This window comes from Leptopilina heterotoma, unplaced genomic scaffold, assembly GCF_015476425.1.
Source record: "Leptopilina heterotoma isolate Lh14 unplaced genomic scaffold, ASM1547642v1 Lhet_9, whole genome shotgun sequence".
NCBI classification, from domain to species: domain Eukaryota; kingdom Metazoa; phylum Arthropoda; class Insecta; order Hymenoptera; family Figitidae; genus Leptopilina; species Leptopilina heterotoma.
The window spans coordinates 626,304-642,967 of NW_025111193.1; the positions used below are offsets into that span (position 1 = coordinate 626,304).

At 24.1% G+C, this 16,664-nt stretch overlaps 1 protein-coding gene across 1 annotated transcript; it reads right to left on the bottom strand.

The window, feature by feature from the left end:
• Positions 1-5,638: 5,638 nt before the first annotated feature.
• On the bottom strand, positions 5,639-9,217 carry LOC122511722 (dynein light chain Tctex-type protein 2B-like). Its single transcript, XM_043627153.1, has 4 exons — positions 9,110-9,217; positions 8,909-8,983; positions 7,441-7,637; positions 5,639-5,804 (listed from the first exon to the last, which is right to left on the bottom strand). Exons 1-4 carry the CDS (start codon positions 9,215-9,217, stop codon positions 5,639-5,641), a joined length of 546 nt encoding a protein of 181 aa, XP_043483088.1.
• Positions 9,218-16,664: the final 7,447 nt, after the last annotated feature.

Consider the following 16,664-nt stretch of genomic DNA (forward strand, 5'->3'; position numbering starts at 1 on the left):
TATAAAACATTCAAATTGTAACATTTTGAACAATTTATTTCTAACTTTCAATTAAACGTGATTCGTTGTTACTATATATATATTCTCACACAATATATTCCGTTTTAAAACAAAAAACTATTAATTAAAAGTTCAACAAAGAAAAGTTTTAAATCATGTGTATAGAAAATAAACGCGCGTTATTGCGAAATTCAGAGTTTATATTTTTTTTGATTATTTGTACGAAAACGAAAAGAAATTTTTCAATAAAATTTTCACTGTTGTTGATTTCATTTATAAAAATGCGGAAGATGAAAAAGTTTCGATTTCCCATCACACTTTTTTCCTTTTTTTTGCGATTTAATTAAAAGCGCATATATATAAAATATCACAATCTCGTATTTATTTTCCGAAAAAAAAGAAGGAAAGAAAAAGAATTTTCTATTATTACAAAAAAAAAAAAAATAAGATGCGAGATGAGTTTATAAATTAAATTGTAAATATGTACTTGATTAATTTAAATATACATATCGTAGAAAAAAAAATGAATTTATTTACTCGATTTTCTCAATGCGAAAAAAAAATCTCAAGTTATAGAATTTCCACAAATTGTATATCTATAGAGGAAGAGAGAAAAAAAAGACTCAACTTTCACATATAAGGGATGTCCCCTGCAATCTCAACTGGACCAAATAGAAAGAAATAGTGACTCGGAACGAACTTGTTTCAAGTTTGTTCTCAAAAGATAGATACGAGCGAATCGAAGAAGAATAAATGAAAATAAACTCTATAAGCGTCGGGTTTCATTTTATTTATATAGACAATTTTTTCGCTTCGAAACATAAAATACAAATTATCTTTATTTTTCTCTCTCTCTCTCTCTCTCCTCTCTCTCTCTCTTTTATTTTCAATTAGTATCGATAATACAATTTAAAGTTTCAACAATAGAAATTTTCTCTTTTATTAAATTGTTCTGCTCTCGCTCTCTTTCTCTATATTATAGAAACACGAGAAGAAAATTCTAATGCTGTATATGCTAATTGAAACGAAAATAGGAAAAAAAAATTTTTACCTTAGAACAAACGGACGATAATATTATAGTCTCTTTGAGAAATTTAGTGAATTAAAAAAATAATAAGTGCTTTAATTAACAAAATAATTATTATTAATTAACTATATTAATCTCCGTATTCTTTCATTCATTCTGCCCGCAGTTTGACGTTACCTTCTGTGTATGCTTTTGTCTTTTTTTTCTTTAAAAAATTTGTTGGACAAATCGAATAATTTATTTATTGAATAATTGAATGTTTCTTAAAATCTAATTCTTATAAAGAATTTTATTAACGAATTTTTAAATAATTGAATTCTTTTTACGAATTTTAATAAAAAATTTTAGAATGTAGTAACATTTTTCAAGGAATTTGATTAAAATTGTATTAAAACTAATTGAAATTCTGTGATGAGTTTTATTATTTCTAAAAATAATTAAATTATTGAGAAGAAACTTATAAAAAATATGTAAATATTTGAATTCCTATGAAATTTTTATTATTTATGAAAATAATTAAATGTTTACGTACGTTTTTGAAAATAATTGAAATTTTGACAAGAATTTTATTAAAATTTTTCAAAATAATTGAATTTGGAAGAAGAATTATTTTATTTATAAATACAATAATTGGGATTTTGTCGAAATTTTTTTTTGTAAATTTTGAAGATAATTGAATTTTATTACTTTTGGAAATAATTATTGAATTTCTGCAATAATTTGTAACTTCTTCAAAATTCCATTTTTTTTTTAATGTTCTTAAGTAAAATTCTTTTATAAATACATTATTTTTAATAATTAATTAAACATTAATTGACAAATTTAACTAATTTTAGAAGATTTTGAATTATTAAAATTTTTCAAAAATTTAAGTTCATTAAAATTTCTAATTAAATTCATTCAACATTGAAATTTTATAAAATTTCAAATTGAAACCGTTTTAAGTTAATTTATTTATGAAAATTATAAACGTAACTCTTTTAAAATAGAATTGATTTTGAAATATTTAAAGTGAAATTTTATTATTCAGAATTTTCTTATGAATTCTAAAAATTTAATTTTTTTCAGTACTTTTAATAAAAATTCCTGACTTTTCCCTGAATTCTCTATGTCAGAATATATGATTATTATAATAATTATAATAATATTAAAACTATATATATTCCAATTCATATTTTATTTTCATAAAAAAAATTTGAAATAAAAATTTTTACGTTCGATAATTTTAAAAATTGCTATAATGTTATTCAAAAAAGTGAGCGAGATATCAGCTTTGTTGCTAGTGACTGTAATTAATATTGTGTTATTTTATTAAGATCATATTTTTTGATTAGTTCTTTCAATTATTTTATTAACACTTTTTTATCGCTTTTATTGGCACATTTTTAAAATTAAAATAAAAATAAAATAACTAAATTACAATAAAAATAATAATAATTAAATTAAATATTTTAAATAAAGAAGGAATTAAATTAATTAAAACAATTTTTTATTGAATAATTGAATTAAAAATTTAATTAATTAAGTGAAATGGAAATGAAATTGAATAATTGAAATGAAAATTAAATTAAATAATGGAAATATAAATGAAATTGAATAATTGATATAAAATTTAAAAATAAATAATTGAAATAATAAAAGTGAATACCTAATTAAAAGAAAAATTCAATTCAATGTATTGAAATAAAATTCAAATTAAATAATTGAAATAAATGATAATAAAAGTAAATTAGATAATTTAAAATACAAAAATTTACTATTTTTTTATCAATTTTGCAAAAAATGTGATTTTTTCTGTATTTTATTTGAATTTTCCTAATTAAACAAAGTAGAAAAGCATTAAAAGCAAAAAAAATAAAAGAGGATAAAAAAATGTGTTGCATGTATAATTTTTGAAATTTCACCCAGTGTTATTCCACTGTGAAAGCTTAGAATATCAATCTTGGGGAAATTTTAATGGCGAGTGGTCAGGGCAAAGCCTCTGTGGTTCAAATCAAGATCACCGGAACGAATAGCCTCGTTAATTTAAAGCTCAGTAAAGGTTATATTATCACCGTCGTATTCTCTCTCTCTCTCTCTCTCTCTCTCTCTCTCTCTCTCTCTCTCTCTCTCTCTCTCTCTCTCTCTCTCTCTCACTCTCTCTCCTATCTCTTCTCTCCTCAATTTTGAAGCACAGAGAGGAAGAGACATTTCACGTATAAAATTATAAAAATGTCGGTCGTGTTTCGGAAACTTTAAATTGCCGGGCTATTATTCCGGACGAAGTAGACGAACCGACCGAAAGTTTCTCGATAAATCATCGAGTGTTGGCTTGAGAAACGTTAAAAGTGGGCTGACTTCAGTATAAAAGTAAAAAAGAAGAGTTTGGGGAGAGTTGTGAAACTAATAAATATTAATATCAGGCTGGTTACTTTTAATCGATCTCGGATTTTTACCACTTGGCGAAGAGAGTCCTCTGTCAACATTATAGAAAAAGGAAAAAAAAAGAAGGGAAGAAAAGAAAAGTTCAAACTCCTTTCAAAATATGAAAGAGATTAAAAATTTCTTTTTAAAGACGCGAGACAGGAAAATAAAATTTCGTATTCAAATAAATAACAATTTTTATTAATTTTTTGTTATTTAATTATTATTATTATTATTTTTATAAGAGTATAAAGTACAGAATTTATTTCTCTATTGTATAAATTCCAAACAGGAAGTTTTTATTTGAATATTATTTTTTTTTATTTACTATTAATAACAATTTAATAAAAATTACAATCGTCGGGACTCGAACCAAAACCGTTGGCGTGACAGTCAAGACTCTTAGACGCACGGCCAAACTATACTTTGTTTTTAAAAGATTTAAAGTGTTCTTTACACATTTAATTTTATACTTTTCATGAAATTTTCCTATTAATTAATATTTATTGAAAATCGAAAAAAGCTTTTACTGAATTTACTTTGAAATACTAAATTCTTGGCAAGAATTAAATTATTTTTATAAATAATAAAATTCTTCTCAGGAATTCAATTATTTTCAAAAACAATTTTAATAAAATTCTTCGAAAGAATTCTAAAATCTCTATAAATTAAATTCTAAAGAATTGAATTATTTTTGTAATTGTAAAATAATTCGCAAGTTCTCAAATATTTTCATAAATAAAAACATTTTACGGGAGAATTCAATTATTTTTATAAATATTAAATTTTTTCTCAGAAATTCAATTATTTTCAATAAAATTTTATATACTGAATATACTAAATAAATAAATAAATGAAATTTGAGAATAAAATTTTTATTTATAATTATTATTAACAGATGCGATTTTTTAACAAATTGAAAAAAATTCTTTGTTTAATTCAATTATTTTCAGAATTTTTAATTAAAATTATTTCAAAAAACTACATTACTTTCAAAAAGCATAAAAAGAAACTCTTCATAATTTAATTATTTACAAAAACTCTAATAAAGTTGTTTAAAAAAATTTAATTTCCTATCAATAATTTTATAATAAAATTTAATAAAATTTAATAATAAAATTATTAATTAGAATTATTAACAAAATCAATTATATACAAAAAGTTCAAGAAATTTCTTAAAAGAATTCAAATATTGTCAAAACCTTTAATAAATTCTTCGAAACAATTCAATTATTTTCAATATTTTAATAAAATTCCTTGAATGAATTAAATTATTTTAAAAAATAGTAATACAATATTCTGAGAAGCATTTAATTATATTTTTCGAAAATTTTAATAAAATACTTTGCAAGAATTCAATGATTTTCAATAATCGGGACTCGAACACAAACTTCATGAAATTTCTCTTTTAATTGTTGAAAAAAATTTTAAATCACCTTTTATTGAATATTTTTTCTGTATAATTGTAAACATTATATATTCATTATTAGTTTTTATTATATTTTATCCTCTTTATGGCATTTTAACTCTAGAAATCACAAAAATAACCCACATTTTTTACCATATAGTCTCTTTCTTAGCTTATTTCTTCTAACCAAAAATCAATATTCTAAGAAAAAATTGTATTAAAAAGTTTTCTGATAAAAATCATTTATCACCTTATTTAAAAGAATAATTTTTTTGGAAACAATACACATTTAATCGAAAGAATAAATATTTTTGAAACAATATATTTTTTTTGGAACAATATATTTTTTCTTGAAATAGAATAAATTTATTGTTTTTTTTAAACAATACACATTATGAAAGAATAAATGTTTTTGAAACAATATTTTTTTCTTGAATCAACAAATTTTTTTTTAAACAATACACATTTTATTATTGAAACACAATATGTATTTTTTTGGAACAATATATTTTAAAATAATACCTACATTTCTTTTGAAGGAATAAAATTTTTTAAAATACATTTGTTTTTGAAACAATATATTTTCCTTTAAAGAACATTTTTTTTTAAAGAATATAAAATTTTCTCGCTGCGAATTTCTTTTAATTAATTTATTTAATATTTTTTTTGTTTTTTTTTTCTGAAACAAAAAGTAAATGACGGAAAACATGTAAATTTTGAAATTATCGAAAATTTCCAAATGAACGACTTTAAATACCTTCCTTTAATTTTAATGTGTTCTAAAATACTTGGCAGACTTGTTATTCATAATATACAGCAAATGCCATGCACCAAGCATGTATGTGAATATTTTCATAGACGTAATAAGAGTAATTATCACGCTCGCTGTCACAAAGACACCCCAATCCGACATTAATGCCTTGAAAAGCATTCTGCACCACGCTCGCTTGTACGACGAGTTTGCATCTGTTAAAAAAAAAGGTGAAAAAAATAACGAAAGCAAAAAAAAAGGAAAAAAAAAATGGAAACCAGTTATTGTGAGGCATAAAATTTTTCTATTATTCTTCGGAATAAATGAAACTTCCACTTTTCTATATATATATAGCCGTTATAGGTCATTTATTCACGCTCATTATCCCTTTTGAATTTTCTTTAACACATTTTTTTTGTGCACTGAATATTTTGTGAAATTAGTTTTGAATACTCTTTAATTTTTTCACGTGGCTCGTTATACTCGTTGGGAAAATTATTTATTTTTTTTTTAACATTTTACTTTTTAATGTTGATAGAATTTCGTTTACAAAATATTTTAGTACTTGCAAAATTGTTAAATGTGGGAATAAAAAATTTGCGTGCATTATTTTAAATATATAAAGGGGAATTGTAACAATTTTTTAAAATAATTTTTCTTCCATTTTTTTGTGGAAAAAAGATTAGGGTAGAGTGGGGTGAAAAAGCCATGGTGTTAAAAAGCCATTTGAGTTTTATTTAAAAACTATTAAGCCGATTTATCAGCTGTTTAGAATATAAATACTATTAGGTAATACGCAACTTTTGAATCTAGTTTGAATGTTGTACCTAGATTAATATTGTTTTTATTGTAATTTTAATTTTTTGTTGCTTTTTTGAAAACATTTTGGTGAACTTTTCAAACATATTACAATTTGATTAAGTGAACGAATAATAAAAGTAAATGTTTGTACATAAGGAGAAAAGTATACCGAAAACGTATACAATGTTAATTTTTGGAAATTGAACTGAATTAACAATTTATTTTTGCTTTTTTTAATAACTGGTCTTGGGTGTAAAAAAGCCAGGGCAAAAAATCCATTGAATATTTTGTGAAATTCACTTGTTTTCTATTTAAACTAACCTTCTTATTTTACAAAATTTCTCGTGTTTATTTAATAAAATAAATTAAACACGACGAAAAAGTAGTTCAAAGTGCATTAAAAAAATAAACAATGAATAAACGGTTGCAACGAAATATGTTATCTGTGGTGAAACTTAAAGAGAACTTCTAAAAAAGGTACGAAAAATTGGCAGTGCAAATCGAAAACAGGTAAACTTAATATAATTTTCAATTTTGCTTGCTAAAAACTCTTTCATAATTATTAAAATATTTTTCAAATAAGACTATTTGTCATATAAATAAAGGGAAACTATAAAAATACCTAAATTGATAACGTGTTTTGCTAAAATCGTAGGGTGGCTTTTTCACCCCACCAGGTGGTGCAAAAAAGCCACTTACAGTGCTTTCGTAAAACTCTTATAACTTAGTCCTTTCATGAGATAAAAAATATTTCCGTCAAGAATTTTCAAGCTTAATAACTAAACTTTCAATAACAATTGGAAATTTGAGAAAAAAATTTTAAGTACATATTTGACAGCATCAAAAGTAAAAATGTGGCTTTTTTACCCCACTCTACCCTATATTAAAAAAAGAAATTAAATTAATTATAAATATTTCTGTTAATTATAAATATTTATATTATATAATTATTATAAACATAAATAAAATTACATTTTTTTAATCTAATTTCATTGAATCGTCAGTTTTTCTAGATATATTATTATTTATTAGGAAGATAAATATTATTACCTATCGTAATCTCGTTTTATAAGAGCTCTCAATACATCATTAATTATGTCTGTAATTAATTTTTCAACTTCCGTGGGATCATATGCCGTTAGAGACGATAATTTTTTATCCATTACATTTTTTATTATGAAATCAGCCACTTCCGGATTGAATCGATTATATGGTACTAAACGATAGCTGTTCTGATATCTTGGTATCTGTAAAATTTAATTACACCTCAAACTTTTTCTTTTTTCATCTGTGTTTTGCAAAAGAATTTAAAATTTTTAATAAAATAAATTTTATTGGTTTTTGCAATTTACCTTTAAAAGTTATTTTAATAATGTGAATATTAATTTTTTTTTAAGTAGTAAAAGTTACAACATTTATTATTACTAAATAAGTAAATAAATAAATAAATAAATAAATGAATAAATAAATAAAAATAAATAAAAAAAATAATAATTGTAATTATAACAATAATAGAACAATTTTTAAAAAAAGAATTTGAATCGATAAACTGTTAAATGTTTTACAACAGCTGAAATTAAAAAAAAATGATGGTAAACACGTTTTATAGTAAAATATAAAATAACAAACTTTTTTTTAATAACAATTCACTGAACTTCAAATTGAAATGGGATATTTTATTAATCAATCGGCTTATAAAGAGAAGAGTTATTTGGTTTCGAATAATCTGCTACTAAAAAATTGTAAAATGCATGAAATTTATAATACATTTTTGATGCACTTTAATGCACTTAATTTTGTAATTATTTAAGTTATGTAATTGTATAATTAAATTTTTTTATATTGACAAAGTATACTGAATAATATTTATATAATAATAAACAACTAATTTTTAAGAATAAATAATTTTTTAGAATACATAATTTATTTTGAAAAATAATAAGAAGAAATAGAATTGTTTAGAATAAATAATTTTTACGAATAACTAATTTTTTCGAGAACAAATAGATTTTTTTTTGCGCAGGTAAACAATTTGCTTTAAACTCTCGCAGTAATCAATATTTTTCGCAATAAAAAACAAAATTTATATTTCTGTTAATGAAAATATTTTTTTTTTAAAATCAAGTTTACCCAAAGAATATTGCAGAAAATTTTACTACCATTTTTTTTATAGATTGGCGCTCAATTTTACAGACGCGTCTTTATGTACAATTTTTTATGTACATGTACATTTATATTTTTATGGATTCTTTTTTATTAGACTATTCCGTCGAGATATTTAATAAATATACTCTTTTTTTTACAAGAATTTTAACAGTTACAAACAACTTTAACGGTAAATTTTACAAAAAAAGGATTATTACCATGAAGATTAATTTTTTTTTTTTAAATAAAGTGGAGACAAAAATTTTACTCTTTTCCAAAAAATTTTCTTTAAGGAAAAAAATAAAAATGACTGACACAATTTTTATCTTCTGGGAAAAAATGAATTTTATAATATTGACAAATTGAAAATTACCCATGAACCATCGGCGAGTTTTCGAAAAAAATTTCCTGTTGGTATAGTTAATCCTGAAACTGATTTCCGATTTAGCTGAAATGAAAAATTGGTAGTTTTTTTATATTTTTTTTATTTCTTTGATAGGAAAAGGAGTAGATAATTTTTGAAAAATAAAAAGGAAAATTTAAATATAGTTGATTTTTTCTGTGCAATTTTTACATCGGATCCATGGGAGCTTTGAGTGTTAGACAATCTGTCCAATGCAGATGATCCTCTCGGCGATTTTCCATGAACCTCGTCGCGATTTATGGCCTTTGAACTTGACATTTTTCTCGTTTAAAGGTTATTATTATTTTCTAAGCAATGAAACCATAAACGATCTGCAACTAAACGGCAAAAAAATAAATAAAAAACAATCGAATATAGCAAATTTTATTTTACAAACGAAAAAATGCTACAGAAAAGAACCGTTGTTTTCTGCCAAGTAAAAAATCATTTTTTTTTCTCACAGGAAAAAAATATTCTTTTATTCCTCTTCTTCTCTTCATCTGTAATATTTTCTTCTTCTTTTATTACAACAAAACTTTTCATCATCGTGAATCTTAAATCGTCCTACGAATTATATAAGTTTCTGATTACGTCAGAGTTGATGAAAATTAGCAACAACAAAAAAAGGGAATTCTTTTTTTTAATTAGCTACATAAGTTTTGATATTCATATTTAAAATAAAACTTTCGAGCATCTGCATATACATATATATATAAACAGTGTAGAGGAGTTTATAAATGTACTTTGTTTATAGACTGCGCGCTTTATTTATTTACGATCCGGCGACTAGAAAAAGTTGTTTTCTGCTTAGTAAATCTTTCCATAAATTTATTAACTTTTTACCCAAACATAATATTCCAGTGTATAGAACTTTTCAAGCTTTTCTCTCTCTTATCGTATATAGTAAGTTCTTTCACAGAGAAAATTTATAATATACATATATATATATATAAATTTCCTCACTTGGTATTGTCATATTCAAAAACGTTTCTTCATATAAATTCTCTCCTCCAAAAACTTTTGTTTTATTCGCGAAATATAAACGCCTTTTATTTTTATGCTAATTATATAACGATATGGACTTTTCTCATTTAGAATATCTGAATTATTCATTATAAATATAATTTTTCTGATTGTTTATATTGTTGGAAATGTTGTAAATATATTCGAATTAATAGCCACCCGTGTAAATATACTCAAATTAAATTTAATATCTAGAGAAATTTTATGTAGGGGAGACCGGGGCTAAACCGGACAAGCAGGGCTCGAACCAGTGAAAGTATTTAAAAATACGGACTTTACGGACCAAAAATGAAAAATTACGGACCATTTACGGACCAATTACTGGCAAAAATATATAAGAGAACATTTTACTTAAAACTATAAATTAGATTTTTTCATAACTAAAAAACATGAAGATATCGATAATAAGCGATCAATTACTTCATGTTTTATAATAATTAAAGATAGAGTGATAAAATCATTATCAATTCAATTATTATTTTCAAGAATTTTTAACTAAAATTCTTCTTAAAATCGATTATTTTTAATAATTTTCGAAAAAGTTTTTTGACAATTTTCAAATCCATTTCTTTACAATATTCAATTTTACGAAATTTCAATTATTTGTAAATTCTTCAATTAAATATGTATTAGAAAATAAAAACTTCAAATAATATAAAAAAAAAATTCGCAATTAAAATTTCTCAAAAAAATTAATTCCACAGAATTGTTACTTAGTTAAAAATATGAAAAATTCAAATTTTCAAAGATTTGAATCTGAAACCTTTTCAAAATTTAATTATTTCTAAAACTTTACGCTCTAATACTTTTAATATTCAATTATAATCTAAAATTTTAACTGAAATCCATTTTTAAATCAATTTTTATGAGAAAATTCTACGAGAATTTCATTATTTAAAAACAAAAAAAACAATTTATTGAATAATTACATATGAATTATTACATTGAATTCTTTTAAAAAATTGTATCAAAATAATTGAATTCCTAATAAGAATTTTATTATTTGCCAAAAAAATTAAATACCTGTAAAAATTTTATTATTTATGAAAATAATTGAATATTGCGAAGAAATTTATAAAAAAATTTGTAAATAATGAATTTCCTGTAAAATTTTTATGATTTTTTGAAAATAATTAAAAGTTTGTGTAGAATTTTATTAATTTTTTTTAAATAATTGAATTCTTTTGGAAAATTTTACTAGAATAGTATAGATACCTATTAAAAATAATTGAATTGAGGAAAAATTTTTAAAATAATTGAAATTTTTCCAAGAATTTTATTAAAATTTTTGAAAATAATTGATATTTTACGGACTTCAAGCAAAGTTACGGACTTTTACGGGATTTACGGACCTAGTTCGAGCCCTGGACAAGTCAAATATTTCCGAAACCGTGAAGAATTTCAAATCGTGTAAATAACCTATGAACGCGCAATTTCGTGATGCATATGCTGCATGAGGTTTTAGGGACGTGTCATTTTTCTTGTAATAATAGTTGCCGTTAATGTGTGAAAATGTCATTTTTCGAGGTAAAAGTAAAAAATTTTTTTTCTCATTTTTTTGGGGTTTTTATCGTTATAATTAAAGTGCAAATATCATACGGCAATTTTTCTTATAGCCCAAGGTGTACTGAGTTTAGTAGAAAAAAAGTTTAATAAAAAACGTTAAGAAGGAAAAATATATTGCAGGTTAATTATTAGATGACGATGTGGGGCTGAATCGGACATCGTGATAAAAAAACAACCAAATCTTTGAATTCTTTAATTTATTTTATATTAATTAACTATTTTATATTATATTCTTTGCGTAGAACGACTTTATAAATAAATAAATAAAGAATTTATTTTAAAACTCGAATTCGCAAGCGAGTTGTTACAAACAGACAAGTCTGAAAACAGTAATTCATTTTATATTATATTAATTACCGATTTTACATTTTATATTATATTCTTTGTATAGAACTATCTACAAATAATTAAATGAAGAATTGATTTGACTTTTCTACAAAAAAAACGAAAATTTGTGTCTCATTCTTTAATGAATTAGCCGTGTCCGATTTAGCCCCATGGGGTGTCCGGTTTAGCCCCACCAATTTTCGGATTTTCGTTTTTGAGGTAGTCACCTTTGAAGCAATATATCTCCAAAGCTACTGTAGTTTTTTAAAATCGAACAAGTGCGATTTGTACACTACCGGTGAAAATTGAGAGACCACCCATTTTCAGGCGAATGAAAAACGTTTTAAAACATAAAATTTATTGAAACTAGAATTTTTTCTGTTCATTTTTTGAAAGATGTTAAAATTTTGAAAAGAACAAGATATTTTAGAATTCGTTTGGCCAATAATTTATTTAGATATTTTTAAAAAATCGTCATTTTCAATGTTTTACAAAAATTTGAATAACTTCTAAAATAATGAACGTTTTTTAATGATCTTAGGCTTATTTTAAAGGTCATTTGCTACACTACAAGAATTACTTATATGCATTAACGTATAATTTTTTTCTTAGAAAATGCAGGCCATCAAACTTGGACCAAAAAAATTCAAAAAATTTGAAACAATCTTATTAACAGAAAAATAATTTTTAAAATTCAAACGTATTTTTTTTATTAAATTTTCTTGAAAACTCTACACCATATGATGTTTTATATATTTTCTAGAATAGTTTTTAGTACAGAAAAATTGTACCAAATTTTTTGAATTTTTTTGGTCTAAGTTTGAAGGTCTGCATTTTCTAAGAAAAAAATTATACGTTAATGCCTATAAATAATTCTTATAATGTAGCAAATGACCTTTAAAATAAGCCTAGGATCATCAAAAAGCTTCCATTATTTTAGAAGTTATTTAAATTTTTGTGAAACATTGAAAATGAGGATTTTTTTAAAATATCTAAATATAATATTGTCCAAATGACTTCTAAAAGATCTTGTTCTTTTCAAAATTTTATCATCTTTCAAAAAATAAAAAGAAAATAATTTTCTATTTAGCGAATACTTCAGGGTTGCCACAGGTCAGGGAAGTCAGGAAAAAGTCAGGGAAAGTAAAATTGGTCAGGGAAATCAGGGAAAAGTCAGGGATTTTTAGTAAAAGTACTGGAAAAATAAATTGAATTTTTGAAAATTCATGAGAAAACTCTGAATTTTTTGCCTCGTAAACCATGAAATGACCACGAATTTTAATACAAAACCTTCAATTTTTTCTATTTCTGACAATAATTTCTTTTTAAATGTAACTTAATTTTTCAAAAAGTATCATAAAATTATGACTTATAAATTATTTAATGAATAAAGAGATGAATAAATAGAATAATGAATAAAGATTTTTATAAAATTCGTCGCAAAAATTGAATTATTTAAAAAAATTTAACACAATTCTTTTCAACAATTCAATTATTTTTATAAATATTAAAATTGTTCGCAGAAATTCAATTATGATAAAAAAAAATTCTTGTTAAAATTTCAAGTACCTTTATAAATAATAAAATTCTTTTACGAAATCCAATTATTTTAGAAAAATTTTAATAAAATTGTTGGGATAATTTAAATTAATTTCATGAATTATAAAACTCATCGCAGGATTTTAATTATTTTTGATATAATATTTTAATCGAATTTCTCGAAAAATGTAGGGGAACATAGTCGAGGTCGGCCCACTTTTTGACTTTTGTTTATAACTTTTTTTTAAAAATGAATTTGGACAATTGAAGTATGTGGTTGGAATGTCCTGTTTAATAGGAACATCTTTTCTATACAAAGTAAATTGATTGGTTTTAAAATGAAAAAGTTATAAAGATTTTAAAAAAAAAAAATTTGTAGACGAGGTTGGTCCTTACAGTCAAGGTCGGCCATGTTTAAAATTCAAAGGGCATTAATCGTTAAAAAATAAAATAACATGTTTGGAGTTACGGAAAATTGATTCTTTATTGTTTACAGCTTGTAACTTAATGAAATAACAAAATAAAAAAAATAAACAATGTAAAAAAATAAATATAAATAAAAAAAAATTTTGCACTGAAATATTAATAAAATTAAATAAAAATATTAATAAGATGATGAATTATATTATGAGTTATACAGAATTGCAGTTTTTGCAAATGAAGTAGCTCGTCCTCATCTTTGCGCATTTTAAACACATAGTGGCCGACCTTGACAGAAAGTAACATTACCGAATTGTTGTAACCAAAAAGAAATACGTTTCGCGATTCGATTTTTCACTTTGATTTTCTTTCAACAATGAGTTCCACAAAATTTCTGCATGCTTGCCTTCACGATTCAATTTTTTTTTTATCTTTTATTAATGATTTTTCACATGATGCATAAAACTTTTTTTGAGCTTTTTTTGTACCGACGTCACAGAAAACACAATTTCCGATTCTCCGAAAATGTAAGTGAACAAAAAGTTAGGTTTTACTATAAGACAAGCTTCGACAAGCATGTGCGTAGGTGGCGTTAGTGAACTGTCCAAAAAATCGCGAATGGCCTACCTAGACAGTGGTCCAACCTCGACTATACTCCCCTAATCATTATTCTTCAAAATTTTATGGAAATTTGTTTTGACAAATTTTAATAAACATTCAATTATTTAATAAATTATTTATTTTTTAATTTTAATAATTGAATTCTTCTAGAATTTTCTAATATTAATTGATTTAAAAATGAATTACCGAATAATCGATTTATTATTTATGAAAATAATCTTACAGAAGAATAATAATAATGATTAAATATTTATTTAAAAAAGAATTTATTAATTTTTTTTGAATAATTTGACAATTAAGGAAATTTGTAAATAAATGTAATAGAACATTTTTTGAGTATCTTATCATTTTTAGAGTGAATCAGAATATTCTTTAGGGTCAGGGAAAAAGTGGAAATTTTTTCTGGAAATCAGGGAAAAGTCAGGGAAAAATAAAATTTTTGTCGTTCTCATTGCCCCCACTCTCATTGCTAGCGCCTGCGCACCGCTTCCATTGGAGTTTGCAATGAGAGCGAAAGAGAAATCATGAGTTTTCTCTGTCGCTCTCATTGTAAGCGCGCGCACGCCGTAGGCGCTGGAGTGGGGGCAATGAGAACGAGAAAGAAAAACCGAGACGTCTCCCTCACTCTCATTGTTCTTATTTCAACGCTTAATTTTTTCTTTTTATTTCCTTCTTTTATTTATTTTATTTTCCTTATTTTACTAAAGCATCAGTTTAGTAATTAACAATCGAGCAATGAGCAAATAGTTGTCGTTTGATTTTTCGTCTTCTTTCTTAAAAAAAACTGAGTTAAAACTAAAATTAATTTATTTTGACTAGAGCCGATAGTAAATTTTCTCTTTAAGATAATCTGGAGGAATTATTTGAATGCTTGTCAGCTTGTCAATTTTCAGATTTAGATAAAAAAAAAAGAGTGAAGAAGGAAAATAGAAATGTTTTCGCTGAAATTTTTTTTTACTTCTTTATACGATATAACTCCTCAGAAGTTTGGTTCGTCTCGTCTATCGCAGAGGCGAACCTTAAACCCCCAACTCTTGGATATTGGCTGTATGTATGTATATATGTTATATAAAGTTTCCAAGGATGAGAGTTTTATTAAGTTAGGGACAAGTTGGACGACCTGCAGGAGTTAAGCAAGGATAGCAACGGCTTCCGGAAAATCGTATTGGCTCGTTAGATTGTTTATTGCCTCGATTGCGAAATGTCTTTCCCTCCCCCCCCCCCCTTCTCTCTCTTTCTATGTTCTTCTATCTATTTCTGCAAAAAAAAAATTTATTTTAACGAATTATAAAATTAAATTTCTTTAATAGAAAGAAATTTGGTTCTTGCTACTGAACCGAATATTCTGTAATTAAAAAAATATTTCTTTTGAATCTTTATGAATGAGTTTTTGTAAAAAAAAAGAAAAATAAAGAAATATTGAATTTAAATGATTAGAAAATAAAAAAAAATAAAATTAGTATAATTTTCACTGATTCGGAGTGATTTTCAGAAATATAAATTTCTGTTATTTAACTATAAAAATATTGGAAACATAAGGGTCGGAGAGGGGGTAATGAGAGTAAGTGAGAAATACTGGGATTTCTTTCTCATTTCCCCCCACTGCAACGCTTGTGCAGAGAAAGCAGAGCGCGCAGGCGCTTGTAAGCGACGGAGTGGGGGCAATGAGAATGAGTGAGAGAAACCGAAATTTCTCTCTCACTCTCATTGCACCCACTTTCTCTGTCTCTTACGCTCCGCCTCCTTTAAAGCATATAAATTTATTTTTAGGATTTGGGACGTAATAATACAGTCAAAAGTGTTTCAAAAATATTTATTTCTTTATCTATTTAATAACCCACGTCGAAAAATTCCATGTAAGTACACCCTGGAAATTCCATGGAAATTCTGCAAGTTTTTTTAATTTAAAAATATTTTAACATGTTCATCAGGGTTGTCACAGGTCAGGGAAAAGTCAGGAATTTTTATTAAAGTACTGGAAAAAATTGAATTTAGAAGCAATTACGAATGATTGCAGAAATTCAATTATTTTCAAAAGTAATAAAATTTTGAAAAACATTCATTTTTTCAAAAAATTGTTTATTCTTGTATTTAAATAATTGACTTCTCGTAGAATTTTCAAATAAAAATTGATTTAAAAATGAATTTCAGTTTAAATTTTACATAATTATTGAATATTAAAAGCAATTATAGCATGGATTTTCAAAAATAATTGAATTTTGAATATTTT

What these genes read in the sequence shown, in the direction of transcription:
- LOC122511722 (XM_043627153.1), bottom strand. Translation starts at nt 9,217, where the DNA reads ATGTCAAGTTCAAAGGCCATAAATCGCGACGAGGTTCATGGAAAATCG. An exon ending in AAAGCTCCCATGGATCCGAT is followed by an intron (nt 8,984 to 9,109) that starts GTAAAAATTGCA and finishes TTTTCATTTCAG; the next exon opens with CTAAATCGGAAATCAGTTTC. An exon ending in AACTCGCCGATGGTTCATGG is followed by an intron (nt 7,638 to 8,908) that starts GTAATTTTCAAT and finishes TAAATTTTACAG; the next exon opens with ATACCAAGATATCAGAACAG.